This window comes from Balaenoptera ricei, chromosome 2 (assembly GCF_028023285.1).
Source record: "Balaenoptera ricei isolate mBalRic1 chromosome 2, mBalRic1.hap2, whole genome shotgun sequence".
NCBI lineage: Eukaryota > Metazoa > Chordata > Mammalia > Artiodactyla > Balaenopteridae > Balaenoptera > Balaenoptera ricei.
Genome location: NC_082640.1, coordinates 99,795,051 through 99,812,679, shown reverse-complemented (window position 1 = coordinate 99,812,679; position 17,629 = coordinate 99,795,051). Strand labels below are relative to the sequence as shown.

Genomic DNA, 17,629 nt, shown 5'->3' with positions numbered 1-17,629 from the left:
ACCCTGAAGACTCAACACAGTTCACTCAGCCATTTAATGGGCCTGGTACACCTTCCTACAGACCAAGGAATTTAAGGGCACCCGGTCTCTATATGGGTAGGCAAATCATACAGGTGAAGATGTATATATTATCTGTCCACTTTGATAAACTGTATTTTTCACAAGCAACTGAAATCAATCATCCACCTATCCTTTCATCCAACAAGCATTACCAACTTCCTCACTTTAATTTAGTGACTGTGCTAGATTCTAGGACTATAGGGAACAAGACATAACCTTCATCCTCTAGGAGCGTTCAATGTAGTGAGGAGAACATTGCTGCTGTATAACACAAGTGCTTCTCTGTTTGGTACAAGAATGTGGCAGTGACCACCTGTGGCTCCATTCTGGGCTCCTGTCATGGCAGTCATTCTCCAGTTTTCTAGGCAAGTCCTTTCACTTTACATCCTTCTTGCTTACACTCTTGTGCTTCAACTTGTCTTCCTTCTGATCCTAAACCCCCATTTCCATCGCAATAAATATGGATACTTTTGCCCTCAGCATGGGTAAGCACAATGCCCATATTTAAAGAGAGGAGTTTTAAATTCCAAACAGATCATTAAACAAGATCAGGTAGGTTATATCACACACATCCTTTTCAGTGACCCTCAAAAGAGCAGTTTCTCAGTTACGATATTGATCCAATTCATAGGACAGGTCAGATTTGCTTGGGATTCACAAGTTGCCTGATAGCTTTTAAAGAAAGCTGATTGTTTTTGGAATATCACTCAGCCATAAAAAGAAACGAAATTGAGTTATTTGTAGTGAGGTGGATGGACCTAGAGTCTGTCATACAGAGTGAAGTCAGAAAGAGAAAAACAAGTACCGTATGCTAACAAATATACATGGAATCTAAAAAAAAAAAAAAGGTTCTGAAGAACCTAGGGACAGGACAGGAATAAAGACGCAGACGTAGTAGAGAATGGACTTGAGGACACGGGGAGGGGGAAGGGTAAATTGGGACGAAGTGAGAGAGTGGCATGGACATATATACACTACCAAATGTAAAATAGAAAGCTAGTGGGAAGCAGCCGCATAGCACAGGGAGATTAGCTCGGTGCTTTGTGACCACCTAGAGGGGTGGGATAGGGAGGGTGGGAGGGAGACGCAAGAGGGAGGAGATATGGAGATGTGTGTATACATATAGCTGATTCACTTTGTTATACAGCAGAACTAACACACCATTGTAAAGCAATTATACTCCAATAAAGATGTTAAAAAAAAAAAGAGAGCTGATTGTTTTAAGACTTGAAAGTCATCCTCCCACTCTTCAACATGAAAAATGTTGTGTTAACACAAGCACTAGGGAAGCACTGTGGCCTCTTTGCTGTTGTTCTCCACTGTGTAAAAATACAGGCGTCTCGAGCTCCCAGAGGCCAGGCAGGTTATACAATATTTGTGAAGCCGTGAGGTGTGAGGCAGCAGAGAACGGTGGGCATGATGGCAAACTGGAACGTGCATCCCTGCCTGCTTTCCTGCCCACTACCCACAGCCCCAAGTCAGTCACGGTAAAAAAATGGAAACGCAGTGTTGGCCACGCACATTTGGGGCCTGAGTCAGCCCTTGGGCTGCCACTTTTTGGGTCCTGGTCTAAAATGTCATTTTTTTGTGTTGCAGATTTCCTACAAATATCTTATCATTGCTCTCGGAATTCAGCTGGACTACGAGAAGGTACTGTTTTAAGCTACTTTTATGTTACACTGGCGTACTTATGCTACGATCAAAACCGCATTTAGTTGCTTTACATTCGTTTTGACAAGAAAGAGTATTAAGAAATCCCCTTCTAGTTTTATTTCTCAGCAGTCTTTTTATGGTTTTAAAAAAGTCTTCTCTAAGATTCTGTCAATGATCATGATATGTTCTAGCTTTAAACTTTAATCAGAGTTCAGCGTGTCCATGGCCTGATGGTAATGCTTGCAAAATAGCAGCCTTTTCCACACTTACAAGAAAACTACCTTTCTCTGTAGAACTTAGTTGGTTATATTACAGATAAAATTTTCCTTTGAAAGTAAGATTTAGATTGTGAATTCTTAAGCAGACTTTAAAGGTAGAATACCAGCAGTTAGCTTACCAGGAGCTGGAAGGGTGTCTGAGTTTTGTTGCATAGAGCTGGGTTTTTTAGAATGAAGTGACCGACACAATATAAATGCTGCCCTAGAAGTTCCTTAGACCTCCCTTTTCAGGGAGCTAGAGAACCAGATGCCTTCTGACAATTGTGAGATTCAAATTTATTTTCCTAAGACATAATGGGGTGAGTTAGTAATTATGATTTCCAGAAGCTTACTGGGGACTGTGGATAAGTAGCTGAAGCACATAAAGCATTGTGATGACCAGGTCACAGGTTTCAGGAATGCGGTCCAGGTGAGGGCCACATCTGAGTTGGATCAGCAGGGTCTTTGAAGTGTGTTTCTGTGTAAAAAACCAGAATCATGACATGTCCAGGGTAGGGTGTAGTGAAAATGACCTGGGACGTGTTCTGTGAAGGTTTACACAAGCCATGAGTTGCTGTGAAGGTGTGATGAGTTTGGTGCCATGGGTCATGAGCCTCATATAACGACAAACTGTGGAGGAGACTCTATGGAGAAAGGTGCCAGTTACAATTTCTGGGACGTCCGTGCCTCCTAAAAAGCCCACCAGAGTTGACTTAGCAAAGACAGCCCATCTCCACCATCCTGTCACCCCGACAGCCTGGTGCTGTGAGAGGAGGACTGTTTGAAGAGACCAGCGCTGAGAGTTCTTAGCACCCGCTTGCAGTAAACCAAGAAACAATAATATTTAAAAGTGGGCTTCCCTGGTGGCGCAGTGGTTAAGAATCCACCTGCCAATGCAGGGGACACAGGTTCGATCCCTGGCCTGGGAAGATCCCATACGCCACGGAGCAACTAAGTCCGTGAGCCACAACGACTGAGCCTGCGCTCTAGAACTCAAGAGCCACAACTACTGAGCCCATCTGCCACAACTACTGAAGCCCGTGCACCTAGAGCCCATGCTCCACAACAAGAGAAGCCACCGCAATGAGAAGCCCGTGCACTGAAACGAAGAGTAGCCCCTGCTCGCCACCAACTAGAGAAAGCCCGCGCGGCAGCAACTAAGACCCAACACAGCCAAAAGATAAAATAAATAAATTTATAAAAATAATAAAAATAATAATAATAATATTTAAAAGTAACTGTTACTATGGAGTCTCTACTATGTACAGGGACCATGCTAGGAATCTAATACTGATTCCTCACAACTGCTTGTGAGGTAGATATTTTTATCTCCTCTTGATAGATGAGGAAACTGAGGCTAAGAGAACATGAATAACGTTACCAGGGCTACTGTGTTACTTAGCACTCTTTGCAGATACTAGAAAACTACCCAGGTTAGTGTAAACAAAAAGGGATTTCTTTGATGAGGATACCAAGGTGTTTGGATCTCGGGGGCAGGAATGTAGTTGGGCCTCCAGAAGGGCTGGATCTCTGATCTGGGCTCTGTTGAACCGCAGCAGCTTCTCTCTGCCCAGCTGCCTCCGCCTCTTTCCCCCACCAGCTCCCGAGGGGGTCTCTGCAGCGCCGTGTCCTGCTTGCTGGTCTGCTCAGTGCAGTAGGACGGTCCACAGCTCCCAGCACACAGCCTGTTATCTCATCTCTTTCTCAGACTTTCCTGGCTCCTGCTTCAAGGTTCCCAGAAGCAACTTGGATTCAGTGGCGTCATAAACTGCCCTTTATGACCAAGTCTCCTTAAAAGGAACTTGGTTATCACTTTATGGCACCCTTTTCCTTAACAACAACTTCTTCAGACTAGAGAAAAACGAGGAAGGCAGATTTGCTGTTTGTTTGTCTCTTGGATACTGAGTTTTTCTTTGGGAGCCAGGAAGTGTGGAGGTCCTGTGGGAAGAGCCACAGGCAGTGGTCAGGGGCCTCGGTATCTAGTTCTGTAAGAGTCTAGGTGGGTGTCTCAACCTTGGTCTTCAGTTTCCTCGTCTGTGTCTGTGGGTCAATAATATTCCACCCCCTCCCTCAGAGGAGTATAGTGAATGGAGTGAATATTAACATAGATGTGAAACTGCAGAAACATTAAAATGCAAGGTGATTTTATGGTAATAAATGGTTACTGTTGTTGAGACTGAGAATATTACAACTACTTAAACTGCAGCAGAAGATATGGTCAGTAATCAGAGGAATAGTTGCTCTTAATGTTGGATGCAATGGAGGAGACCATAGGACTCTGTTTCCTTGAGACCTGAGGAATAGATGTTGGGTGACTCTGCAGGTGGGTGCCCTACAGCCTGGAGAACAGGCTGAAGAACAGCCTGGGGAGGTTCTGAAGGACCAGGCCATCTTGATGACTGTTTTTGATGGTTCCCTGCTTGTGCTTGAGTCTCTTAACTCACTCCTTTCCATCTTCATTGCATTGTATGAACCTTCTAACATTTAAGACAGGGACCCAGTTAATCTTCCTGGCAGGAATACACTAATACTTACAAAGCACTACCACGTAAGTGTCATTTTTCTAATCACCTTACACGCTTGGTCTCCTTTATTCCTGCCAACAACCCCACGAAGCAGTTACTTTTATCCCCATTTCACAGATGCTGAACATGAGCTTCTCAGTGTGCATCAGAATCACCTGCAGGGCCTGTTAAAACAGATTTCTGGGCTTGCCTCTGAGTTTCTGATCCAGTAGGTTTGGGGTGGGGCCTGATAATTTGCATTTCTAACAAGTTCCCAGGTGGTCCTGTTCTGGGGGCCACACGTGAGACCCACCAGCTGATTTATTGGGTAATTTACACAGGATCACAATGCTTGTAAGTGGAAATCTAGGACTCAGGCTGGGTCTGTAGGGTTCCCAAGTCCATGCTTTTAATTTCCTGCCTTTGCGGCCTTTACCAAGAGCTGGGCCTGGTCCAACCTGATACAGAGTAATTTAATTTTGTTAATCACTGACAGTATGGCTCTTGGTTCTGCCTGTTGTTCTTTTTCTTCCCAGTAAGGCAACTGGTTCTCCGAAGAGGAAGTAAGCCTGGCTTCTTGTCCTCACTCTGATGGTGGGAAGAGATAGGTTCAAATCCTGGTCTCCAGGCCAGGGAGGCCGAGGGTTTCCGCCGGGCCAAGCCTGTTCTGTGCTTTGACAGGTGACTGCGGGCACCACAGCTCTGGGCTTAGCAGATCCCTCAGCCACCTGCCTGCTCCACTGTGTTTGAGTCCTGGGGCTAATGATTGTGCTGAAATACTTGAGAGGTTGTAGAAATGGCAGAGAACAAGGACTCTAAACACAGACTCCATTTGCACTTCTGTTAAATAATAATTTCTTTGTGTGCTTTGTTGCAGATCAAAGGCCTCCCTGAAGGTTTTGCCCATCCCAAAATAGGGTCCAATTATTCAGTTAAGACGGTAGAGAAGACATGGAAAGCTCTGCAGGACTTTAAGGAGGGCAATGCCATCTTTACCTTCCCTAATACTCCAGTGAAGTGCGCTGGAGCCCCGCAGAAGATCATGTATTTATCAGAGGCCTATTTCAGGAAGGTATGCTTCTTTTCCAGGGATGGAGACAAGGAGGGCAGAAGGAATTTCATTTTTATCCATGTCAAAATACCTTTTTTGTTTTTAAATTTTTGTTACATATGTACAAAATTATGTAATTGGAAGTTTACAAAATAGAAAAAAAGGAAGAAGTCACTCATAGTCCAATTGCTTTGGTATAACTGCTGTCATCAATTTGACATGTACTTCCATTTTTTTCCCTATACATGTTTTTTTTTTAACATGGTTATAATCATACTGTACAGACAAATTTATATGTATTATATGTTATTAAATAGTCTTTGTAATATGCTTTTAAATGTGTGTATAAAAGTCTACTGGTAAGATATGTTAGAGATTGTTTAAATATATCCGTGCATTTGCACAATTAGTTGCACATTGTTCATGTTTGTACATAATATCCTCAGCTGCTCCCGCTCAACTTCAGTGTTATGAATATTTTTTGGCTCTTTTTGTATATTCTTGGGTGTATAATAGGCAAACTGCCAACTCTAAAGACAAAAAATTGTTCACTTAGAACTTTGGACCTTAGTGGAAAGAGATGTTTGGGTGGGGATGCTTTCTCAGCGTTCCTCAAACACCTTCAGGTGTCCACAGCTCAGGTACACCTGGTGAGAAGCTGTGGAGAAGCTGCTGTCGCCCTCCTGCCCATGTGTGGGATGTCACAGTTGGTTTACCAAAGCACGGTTTGACTTGAGACAGTGACAGGATTCAAAGCAGCCTCTGGTTCTGTAAAGGGACAGGTGGGCAGAAGGGGAGGGGAAGGTGGGACTGAAGAGGTGTTGAAAGTGTGCTTGGAGCCCAGCACTGGGAAGGCCTTCCCCTGGGTTATGTAAACCTGCCCCAACCCTGTGGGGTGGGCAGTTAAGGAACAGGTCCACCATCGCTGCTGTTTCTAAGAAAAGGTCACTCCTGGGTCATGAGAATTTCGGGTTGGCACAGCCTTTTGAGGTTCTTACCCACCCATCTTCTTTCAAATAGTGTGATCCAGGTGAGCAAATCCTAAAAGGAGCTGAACAAAAGAAAAGAGTCAGAGGTTAGCTTTCTTCCCTCCTGGAATTCTCTTTGCATAACATCTCCCAAGTCTTAGATGGCCTGAGAGGAAGGTTCTCTTTCAGGTGACTTAAGATCTTAGGCACTTGGGAGGATACCAGCCTCTCTGAAACATATGAACAATACTAGAGTGTATGAGCCAAGGGGACGGGAACTTTGTTTTGTTCACTTCTGTCCTCTCAGCACCTAGAATAGTACCGGGCCAACTCTAGGACCTCATTAAATGTTTACTGAGTGAATCAACAAATGAATATATGAATGAACAATTCAGCTCTCTCTTCCCTTGGACTTGACTTTCATCTCTGGCCCTCTTTGAACAGGATCCACCTCAACACCTGAATCAAGTTGCTCTTAGTTGCTGTGTCACTGACAGAAAATGAGGAGGCAGTGGATTGGTCCACAGCTCACCCACCAGCGCATAGTGATGGAGAAAGCTGGCGAGGTCTCTTCTGAGGGTTTTAAGTCTTGTCTAGGTTAAAAAAAAAAAAGGGTGGCTGGAGTAATACTTTGATGTTGGTTGTTTCTATTCTTTTCTTTTTCTCAGACGGGGAAGCGATCCAAGGCCAATATCATTTTCAACACTTCTCTTGGAGCAATTTTTGGGGTCAAGAAGTATGCAGAAGCCCTGCAGGAGATTATCCGGGAGAGGAACCTCACTGTTAACTACAAGCAAAACCTCATTGAAGTCCGAGCTGATAAACAAGAGGCTGTTTTTGAAAATCTGGACAAACCTGGAGAGACCCAAGTGATTTCAGTGAGTGTGGAGGTGAAGGTGTCAGCTGAGCAGTGCCATAGATGCAGGCGACGCTGAGGCCCCCACTTCCTTGTCCATCAGCATCATGTGCTTGGGAGGCTGGTTACAGTGAGCATCTAAGGGTTGCAACAGGGGAGACGGTGGACCAAAATGGGTGGGGAAGAGAAAGAGATAAGAGGCTGTGTCTATGGGAGGTGAGCAGGGTTCATCTACCGGTACCAAGTGAATTTTTATGCTATTTTGTGTGTACTTCCTTGGCATTGAGTCACTTGAAGCTGCCAAAAATATTTTACAACTTCAGTTATTGCCTAGAGTTTAAGAAAGGCTCCTTAAATGCAGGATTTGGTGATTGTCTCAATTTATGGTTTGTGAGAGTCAGCCCTGCTTGTGGGTAGTTCAAGAATGATGGGTATCTTTCATCTGTGGAAGGGGCTGTCTTTAAACATCTTTCGCCTGTGCCTGAAAGGAAATGCTTAAAAATCCTTGAAAGATCTGGTGGAGCCCCATCCTGCTTGGAAAGATCTAGCCTTTGTATATGGGCTTGGCTTCTATGTGTCTGTTTCTTCTTCTGTGAAGTGTGGGACTAGTACATTAAGAACAAGATGTAAAGGCATCTGGAGAAGATGCATGGAAGCATCATTTGTTTATGTCATTCTGGCAAGAGCTGTTACCAATGAGGAAACAGTACATAGAGTCACAGTTTATTCATTCAGCATTTTTAGAGGAATGAAGGAGTCCATAAAAGGAAATTTTGAAGTGAACCAAAGATTAATTTTGTAAACATCAAAACTTCACATTTTAAGCTTCCTAGTACAAGCTCTTTTTAAAATGTATTTCACACATCTTTCCTTTCTTGAATGGCATGTAATGACTATCATTTAAAATGTTGCTAATGACTCAAGGTCATATTTTAAAAAACTTTGAGTTAGAAATAATCTCAAACTTAGAGAAGTTGCAAAAATAAAAATTGTGCAAAGAAGACTGTATATAGACTTTACCTAGATTCACTTATTATAAAGTTTTACTCGTTGATTTCACTTTCTGTTTCCCTCTCTTTCTCTCTATGTGTAAGTATCATGTAATGTAATGTAATATAATGTATTTTCCCAAAGCATTTAAAGGTGAGTTATGTACATCGTACAACATGGTCCTTTACCCCTAAATATTTCACTGTGAATTTCCTAAGAGATAGGAGTATTCTCTGACATAACCACAGTACAGTTATCAATTCAGTAAATTTAGCATGGATACAATATTTTAATCTATGAGTTACAGTCTGGTTTTGTTGATTGACAAGTAGCATTTGTAGTGCCATCCCCTCCAGGACAGAAGCCGGTATAATTGTCATGTCTCTTTAGCCTCCTTTAATCTGGAATGTTTCCACAGCCTTTCTTTGTCTTCCATGACACTGACATTTTGGAATAATACAGCTCCCTCCCACCCCACTTTTATTTTTTAATAGAATGTTCCTCATTTTGGGTTTGTTTATGTTTTCTTCTGATGAGTTTCAGGCTCTGCTTTTTGGACTGAAATACGGCATAAGTGGTGTGTCTTTCTAGGGCATCACATTGGAAAGCACACAGTACTCATCTGCCCCTCGCTGAAGATGTTCATTTTGATCGCCAGTCAAGATATGGTCCAATTCCTCCACTGTATAATTATTATTCTTTTTCTTCCTTGCTAATAATAAGGAGTTTGGCGGGGGTGGGGGGGGGTACAATTTCAGACCATGCAAACACCCTACTCAGTAAAGTGTCCCACTAGATTTAACATCCATTGATGATTTTTGCCTAATCCAGGCTTTACTACGGTGGTTGCAAAATGATGTTCCAGTCCAGCATTCCCTCCACCTTTACTGGTAGACTCTTGGCATCCTGTCAGCAAAAGCCCTTTCTTCTCATTTAATTAATTAATTATTAGTATGAACTCATGAATTTCTGTTTTTTCCCCCAGTGGTTTATAATTCATCCCTGTCCTTAATTATTTTGGTGCTCAAGTTGTCCCAGATTTGGTCAGTAGGAGCCCTTTCAGGATGGCTCCTATGTCCCTGTGACATGTCCCCATCATATTTTTGAGCAGTTCCTCGCTTTCTGGTGTCACAGCATGTCTCAGGCTCATCTGCTTGCCCCAGCTCAGGGTCATAATTTTTTTTTTTTAAATAAATTTATTTACTTATTTATTTATTTATTTTTGGCTGTGTTGGGTCTTCGTTTCTGTGCGAGGGCTTTCTCTAGTTGTGGCAAGCGGGGGCCACTCCTCATCGCGGTGCGCGGGCCTCTCACTATCGCGGCCTCTCTTGTTGCGGAGCACAGGCTCCAGACGTGCAGGCTCAGTAGTTGTGGCACACGGGCCTAGTTGCTCCGCGGCATGTGGGATCTTCCCAGACCAGGGCTTGAACCCGTGTCCCCTGCATTGGCAGGCAGACTCTCAACCACTGCGCCACCAGGGAAGCCCTCAGGGTCATAATTTTGCATAGCTCTTGCATAGTTATGCTCTTAGGGCCTACTGGGTTGTTTAGGGCTAGGTATCACCTTACAAAAGAGTCTCAGACTACTCTTTATTTGATTTTGTGTGTGTCCCCTTTGTGGTTTTCCAGTTTTCTTTTTTCCTGGCTGTCAGGCAGTTGTGACTTTGGAAGGTCCCTCCAGCTTCAGCTCTTTTAAGTCACTATTTCTAATTTTTTATTGGCTGGAAAATGAGATAGCCAAACTCATTACATTTCATGTAAAGTAAAAGCAAATGGGCTATGTGTGAGGGCCCACAGCATACTTTTATGAGCAAAGTGTATGAGCTTGAGTGCATGGACTTAATTTTGTTATTTGGTCCTTTTTACTTTGGTTCTCAACTGTGCTGTGGATAGTTGAGGCTACAGATAGGGACTTGCATAAATAAATGGTTATTGTTCTACTAAAGGGTTTATAAGGAAAGAAGATTATTTGTGCCCTTTTGAAGTATAGGATTTTAGGTAAGATTTTCCCTCCAGACCCAATTCCACTGTTTAAAATATGAATTTAAAAAAATCAACCAAAAGGCTTTAGAGCAGTGGTTCTCAGCCCTGGCTGCACATTGCAATAACCTGGAGAGCTTTTAAAATGTGCTGATGCCTGGGTCTAACACCCAGGGATTCTGGTTAATTGGTCTAGGGTGTGGACTGAGGATTGGGAATTTCAAAAGTTCCCCTAATGATTCTCTTGTGTCACCAGGATTGGACACCACTGCTGTAAAGAATTAAATGTACCCAAAAGCCTGTAGTCTCTGATCCTTCATAGAGAGCTTGTGAACTGGTCCAAGTCTCCTATGTTTTTAAAAATCTAAACTTTTTTTATATCATGGAGTCCTAGAACTAGATGAGATTTTGGAGACTGTCTAATGTAGTGCATTTCCTTATAGATGAGGAAGGGAAAGGTGAAATCACTTGTCTAAGTAATAGCATTTCGTTTTTCATTGTAAATGAACCTGTTCCTTCAAGCCAGAGCTTCTAAGACTATCATCTACAGGTTTCATATGTCAGAATCACTAGGGGATTTTGTTAAAGTGCAGATTCCTGTTCTTCTCCCACACCTACTGGATTGGGATCTGGGGGTGGTGGGATCCAGGAACCTGCATTTTCCACAAGTCTCCCAAATGCTGCTTATAAACATTAAAGTTTATATTCTGAATAGATGATTTATGTTAATGAAGGAGAACCAAGTTATTTATCAGATTCAATTTATGGAAATAATGGATAAAGAACAAGCTACAACTGAATGCTAATGTTAATTTTCAGCAAATCTATAAAGCAGACCCCAGTAGTTCTTTTCTCAAATAAAACTTTCATACCTTTATGATGATTATGTGGAAATATTTAACCTTCCTTCTAGAAAAGATATATGAAATTCACGTGTATTTGTGAAATTCAAGCACATTAACTTTAGTAAGGTTTAGTCCTCAGCTAAAAAAAGTGGTCTGGTTAACTGCAGAAGTATAGACATGGCCTTAATAATTTGGTGGATGACCGTTCTTGACCGTTCTTGACCGTTCTATCTGCTGTCCTGCAGACATGTGCTCAGTCTCCATGTAAATGAACAGACCCAGCCTCAGGGACCCAGGCCCCTAAAGAGCCACCCAGAGTACTTTGCAGAACACTGCCCATTTGCCCCACTCCTTCTACCTTAAGGTTGATTAAGCTTATAATTGTCTGAGAGTGGGAATAAATACAAGTCACCTTCCTAACTCCCTCTGCCACCAATGACTGCCAGGCCCTGGTGAGGGGACAGAGCTCCTTATAGAAACCAGGGGTTGTTGACTATCACAAGGTTAGGATTGTCCTAAGATGCTAAAGTTTTCACCATAATGAAATGTTTTGTGTACATTTAAATCAATTTGATATTGCTAGATGGAGTTTATTAAATAAAAGGAATAAAAAGGATAAACTGCAAAATATCATGTAAACAAAAAAGAACATTACATAAACAAAAGAGTTAAATGAGCCATCAGAATTGACCAGGTTTGGTTAGTGCCCTATTGCCAAGGGTAACCCTGATATAGGTTTTTGGAAAAAAAATCCACCCTGCCTCCCACATGGTTCAGTAAACCCAACACTGAATCAGACCCCTCCTTCTTCAAAGTGCTAGCCAATATTCTTGCCACCTTTATTTCACCTTAAATTGGTGTTTTGATGGTCTCCTTTATGTATTTTGAGTGTTGACCCACATTTGGGAATGGTGCCCACTTATGAGCTCCTAACATGGCCTTTACAAGTTTCAGGTGCTCTGAGAACCTCTTTGCAGAATAAAACTGAAGTACCAGACTTTACAAGTCGACAGCTGAGGGTCAGGGAGAGAGCAAATGAGATACACCCCCCGCTTTGTTTTAGTAATAAATAGAAACATCAATGAGTTCTTTCAAAATGTTAGTGAGGTTCACTCCAGTATTTCGGATTCCCCCGTGCCTACTGCCCAAGGGATCACGTGCCCTCTGTATAGGGAGACCATGCCAGTTATTATTTTTAAAAAAAAAATTTTTTTTTATTTATATTTATTTTTGGCTGTGTTGGGTCTTCATTTCTGTGCGAGGGCTTTCTCTGGTTGTGGCAAGCGGGGGCCACTGTTCATCGCGGTGCACGGGCCACTCACTATCGCGGCCTCTCTTGTTGCGGAGCACAGGCTCCAGATGCGCAGGCTCAGCCGTTGTGGCCCACGGGCCCAGTCGCTCCACGGCATGTGAGATCCTCCCAGACCAGGGCTCGAACCTGTGTCCCCTGCATTGGCAGGCAGACCCTCAACCGCTGCGCCACCAGGGAAGCCCCATGCCAGTTATTTTATCACGACATTGCACAGGAGCATGGAAAATCTTGGAGTGGGTGTGGATCAGTTTGAGCACTAACTTATACTGCTCCGTGCAGCCATAGTACAGTGTGTGGGTTAGGGAGTTAGGACGGGAGCTTGTGGGGCTATAGAAATAACAGAAGAAACACACATTTGGATGCTCTCCTTTTTGGCAGTATGAAATGCTTCACGTTACACCACCAATGAGCCCACCAGATGTCCTCAAGACAAGTCCTGTGGCTGATGCTGCCGGCTGGGTGGACGTGGATAAAGACACTCTGCAGCACAAGCGCTACCCAAACGTGTTTGGGATTGGGGACTGCACCAACCTGCCAACGTCAAAGACCGCTGCTGCCGTAGGTAAGACCACGAGCTGTGTTTCTTCCCCACCCAACATGATGTCATCCTCAGGCACCGTCATAACAGAAACAAAAGTTGGGCACAAGTGGCATTTCATTATGTGCTAATTATATTAATGAAGATATATTTCATTATCTTCATTAATAATGAAGAAACTTTTGTGGCCTAAAAATGACTTTGGCCTCCCCAACACAGAAGCAAGTTGTCAAGTGAACCTAGTGTTGTGTAAAGAAGAAAGTATCTGTTGAGTGCTTTGCACCAGAGTAGCACGACCTCATCTGCCTTTTCTCTGTCAGAGGGGTGGTTTTCAGGGGAGGGGGCATTAGAGAGAGAGAGGTACCGCTTTTCCAGTTCTCTAGAATTCTGTTACTTCTCATACTGCCGTGCTCGCATCCCTGGCCTTCTTTGCCCCCGATGCCAGGCAGGTTGGCTATTTTTCTTCTGCCCGAAACACCGTAAAACTAGGGAAGCATTTGTTTCCCCAGAAAACACATGCAAGTCAATGAAAGCTTGCAGAGCAGAAAATTGCACTGTTAAGACAGATACAGTGGAGAGTGCCCTGATTGGTACATGATTAAGGCCTCAGCCTGGGAAACTAAATTCTTCACGTCGATGTTCTGCTCTAGCAGTGATGGAGGGAATTGCCTTTTAGATTCTGTATTCTGTAGACAGGAACTGTCTTCTTTAGATGCTATGAAACACGGACCTCCCTGCTGACGGGTATGGGAGCGTTTTGTGTGAATTACACACCTGCCAAACATGTGTTACTTTTGCTTGACTATGTCAACCTAAGAAAGACTTTCTAGGAAATCCATTGAATGTCTTTTTCATTATTATTATTACTATTTTAAAATTTATTTTTGGCTGCATTGGGTCTTCGTTGCTGCGCGTCGGCTTTCTCTAGTTGCGGTAAGCAGTGGCTACTCTTTGTTGTGGTGCGTTGTGGTGTGCGGGCTTCTCATTGTGGTGGCTTCTCTTGTTGCATAGCATGGGCTCGAGGTGCGCGGGCTTCAGTAGTTGTGGCACGTGGGCTCAGTAGTTGTGGCTCGCGGGCTCTAGAGTGCAGGCTCAGTAGTTGTGGCGCACGGGCTTAGTTGCTCCTCGGCATGTGGGGTTTTCCCTGATCAGGGCTTGAACCCGTGTCCCCTGCATTGGCAGGCGGATTCTTAACCACTTCGCCACCAGGGAAACCTGTCTTTTTCATTATTAACAGTAATTTTCCCCCAACTTTTCATTTCAAAAATCTCAAATCTATTAAAAATTTGAAAGTACAATGAATACCCATATACCCTTCAGGTATTAACCAGTTATTAATATTTTGTGACTAACATAATAATTAGCCAATAAATTAATATTTTGCTTGATCACTATGTACATTTTTTGGTTGAGTCATTAGAAAGTAAGTTTTGACATCATGATACTTCACCCTCAAACACTTCTACCTCTATCTCCTAAGAAAAAGCACTTTCTCCTCTATACCCACAAGACCATTATCATGTCCAAGAAATTAAGCATTGTATTATAAAATCATCAATACAATCCAGTTTTTATTTCTCCATTTTCCCTAAAAATGTCCTTTATAGCTTTCTCTGCCCCCCGGCCCCAATTCCCCTTAAATTCATGAGCCGGTCAAGGGCCACACTCTGTATTCGTTGTCATGTCTCTTCGGTTTTCTTTAATCTAGAAGCCTCTGACATTTTTTTGTTTTGTTTTACTTTCATGACATTGGCATTTTTGAAGAGTCCAGGCCGGTTATCTTGTAGAATATCCCACGATTTAGAACCGTCTAGTAGTTTTTGATGATCAGATTCAGATCATACGTTTCGGCAAGACCTCCACAGTGAGGCTGTGTTACCTGCCACTGTGTCACCTCAGGAGCCCCTCATGTTAGTTTTTCTTGTCCCTGGTGAAGCTAGATTTCATCACTGGGTTAAGAGTTATGCTCTAGTTACAATCTAGAGGGATGGGGTCTTCTTAACCTGTTCACATTAAAGTTATTTGCAAATTGGTTTTCATGGAAAATCTAGATGCTTATGTTTTTCTGACTTCTCCATTTCTCATGTAGCTGCCCAGTCAGGAATACTTGACAGAACAATTTCTCTGATTATGAAGAATCAAACACCAGTGAAGAAGGTTTGTATGCCTTGTAAGAATCACTGTCTCAATTGACCATCTTCCATTCTGCATGAAAACAGTGTTTTCCCACAATTTTGCCACTTTCTTAATTAGTTTGTCTAATATGGGCACTTCAGTTTCTGCCTTGGGTATATTCGTGTTATATAATTTCTGTTTTTTCACTGTACAAAAAATTAGAATATACAAAAAAAAGAAAAAATTACAACTGTTCAGAGTAAATAATAAATTCTAAAGTATCTAGATAGCATCATGAAAGAAGCCACTTTCCAACTCTGTCTCATGGCCAATTTTAGTATGATGGCTACACGTCGTGTCCGCTGGTGACTGGCTACAACCGTGTTATTCTTGCGGAATTTGACTACAACGCTCAGCCCCTGGAAACCTTCCCCTTTGACCAGAGCAAAGAGAGGCTTTCCATGTACCTCATGAAGGCTGACATGATGCCGTTCCTGTATTGGAATGTGATGCTAAGGTCAGTGCATTGCCTGGGGGAGAGGCACAGCTGTCAGCAGATCGCACCGACTTGTGCAGGGCGGTTGTTTCCAAAAGGCCTTCCAGCTTCAGGAGATATGACCCCGAGCAGGACTGGCGAAAGGGAACCACCTTGCTGTGCCATGTCTCATAGATTAGTGATGGCAGCCTGAGAAGGGTTCTGAAGCCTCAGCCAGATGTGGTGGGAAAGAGGCTGCCCTGGGTGAGGGAAGGGAGCCCTAGCACAGCTACCACCCACAGGGGATGCAGCCTCTTGTTTTCATTATTGGCAGTGACCGAGTCTTCTGTCTTCCAGGTTCTGGTTCTCTCTTGCTGCTGGATAAATAATAGTAATCACCATAGTAAATCACTTTTGACATGTCAAGTACTTTATCATCTGCTACCTTGCTTTTGTTTTTATTATGTTATAGGACAAAGAAAACATAGCGATTAAGAGCATAAGCTTTGGAGTCTGACCTTTGTTTGAATCACGTGTCTGCCATTTACTAGCTGTGTGTCCTAGGGCCAGTTGCTTAAACTCTCTGTGTTTAAGTTTCTTTTCTGCAAAATGAAAGTAACATTGTCTTCCTCACAGGATGGGGAAGAATGAGACAATACATAAAAGAGACAGCTACATAGTAGGCATTCAAGTAGTAAACAGAGTACCAAACTTAATAACTCCTCCTTTTTTGTTGCAAAAAAAAAATGATCTCATTTGACTTTCCTAAACCCTTTAAGAAAAGTAAGTCAGAATATCGATACCAGTGTTTTTCAGCTAGGGGTGGTTTTGCTCCCCAGGGGACGTTTGACAACATCTGGTGATATGTTCTGTTGTCACAACTGGAGGGGACGCTCCTGGCATCTAGTGAGCAGAGGCCAAGGATGCTGCTAAACCGGACAGCCTCCACCACAAAGAAGTACCTGGTCCAAAATGTCAAGAGGGCCGAGGTTGAGAAACCCTGACCTATACTTAATTCATGAGCAAGTGAAAGTAGAAAGGATTGCAGTCTGCATGTAGTAGGGGCTTTGTTTGGCTGAACTGAGTCAGCATGTTCAGGCTCACGTAGCACGTCAGTGTCAAAGCCAGGACTTGTCCCCTCCTAGTCCTGGGATCTTCCTGCTTCGCTGTCAGCCTTGCTGTATGGCCTGGTAAGTATTTTGTGTGAGGAGCCGCCAGGCTGGCCGAAGTCACCCCCATCTTTTCCGACGCAAAGAACTTCTCCGTGTCATTTCTTACAGGGGTTACTGGGGAGGACCAGCCTTTCTGCGGAAGTTGTTCCATCTGGGTAGGAGCTAAGGATGGCTCAGCTTCTGGATGGCTTGGAGGGATGGCCATCCATCCGTGGATGGCTCCTGGACCAAAATCACAGCCACTGATTGACCGCGAGCAGCATGAAGAACTCAAAATCTAACCCCGTAAAGAATTTACTGCTGGATGATGGTGACCAGATGCCTCCCTTTTCAGTCCCTCTGGACAGCCACCGTGCAGGCTGTCCGGGATGAGCTTGATTCTTTGGAAATACGCCAATGAAAGAACAGACTTCTATTTTTTAAATAAAAGCTTGCCATTGATTGACATTCTGTGAGAAAATTCTATCTTGACTAGTGGAATGAAAAGTTACAGCCCTGGGGAGGAAAAGATGGTGGTGGTGGGATAGCTTACCTGTTATCTACTTCGAGTAGTCAACTGATAGCGGGCGTAATTTCACCAGAACCTGTTTGGATTTACAGGAAACAAGAGTCATTCCAGGGAGAATAGTATTTCAAACAGTGTCTGTGAAAGCCCCGAAGACGTGCGGCCTAGAACTGGTGCTGCGGGGGCAGTGGACCGAGAGCCAGCTGCTGCCCCTCTGCTCTGCCACCACGTTCATGCTGAGACCACGTTCTTCTAGCCGGTGACTGATGCGGGGCTGGGGGTGGGTACTCATGCTGGCCTGTTCCTACAGGATGTGGAACTCTTCTTCCTGGCAACTTTGGCTCCAGGA

At 43.5% G+C, this 17,629-nt stretch overlaps 1 protein-coding gene across 1 annotated transcript in view; it reads left to right on the top strand.

Moving 5' to 3' along the window:
- The window catches only part of SQOR (sulfide quinone oxidoreductase), a 46,166-nt gene extending 28,944 nt beyond the window's left edge, over nt 1-17,222 (top strand). The window contains exons 4-10 of the mRNA XM_059913367.1: nt 1,657-1,710; nt 5,352-5,546; nt 7,162-7,371; nt 12,854-13,037; nt 15,103-15,170; nt 15,467-15,645; nt 16,884-17,222. Of these exons, the coding sequence (XP_059769350.1) occupies nt 1,657-1,710; nt 5,352-5,546; nt 7,162-7,371; nt 12,854-13,037; nt 15,103-15,170; nt 15,467-15,645; nt 16,884-16,941 (948 nt within the window). The 3' untranslated portion in view covers nt 16,942-17,222. The remainder of the gene's footprint in view (nt 1-1,656; nt 1,711-5,351; nt 5,547-7,161; nt 7,372-12,853; nt 13,038-15,102; nt 15,171-15,466; nt 15,646-16,883) is intronic.
- The last annotated feature ends 407 nt before the right edge of the window (nt 17,223-17,629 follow it).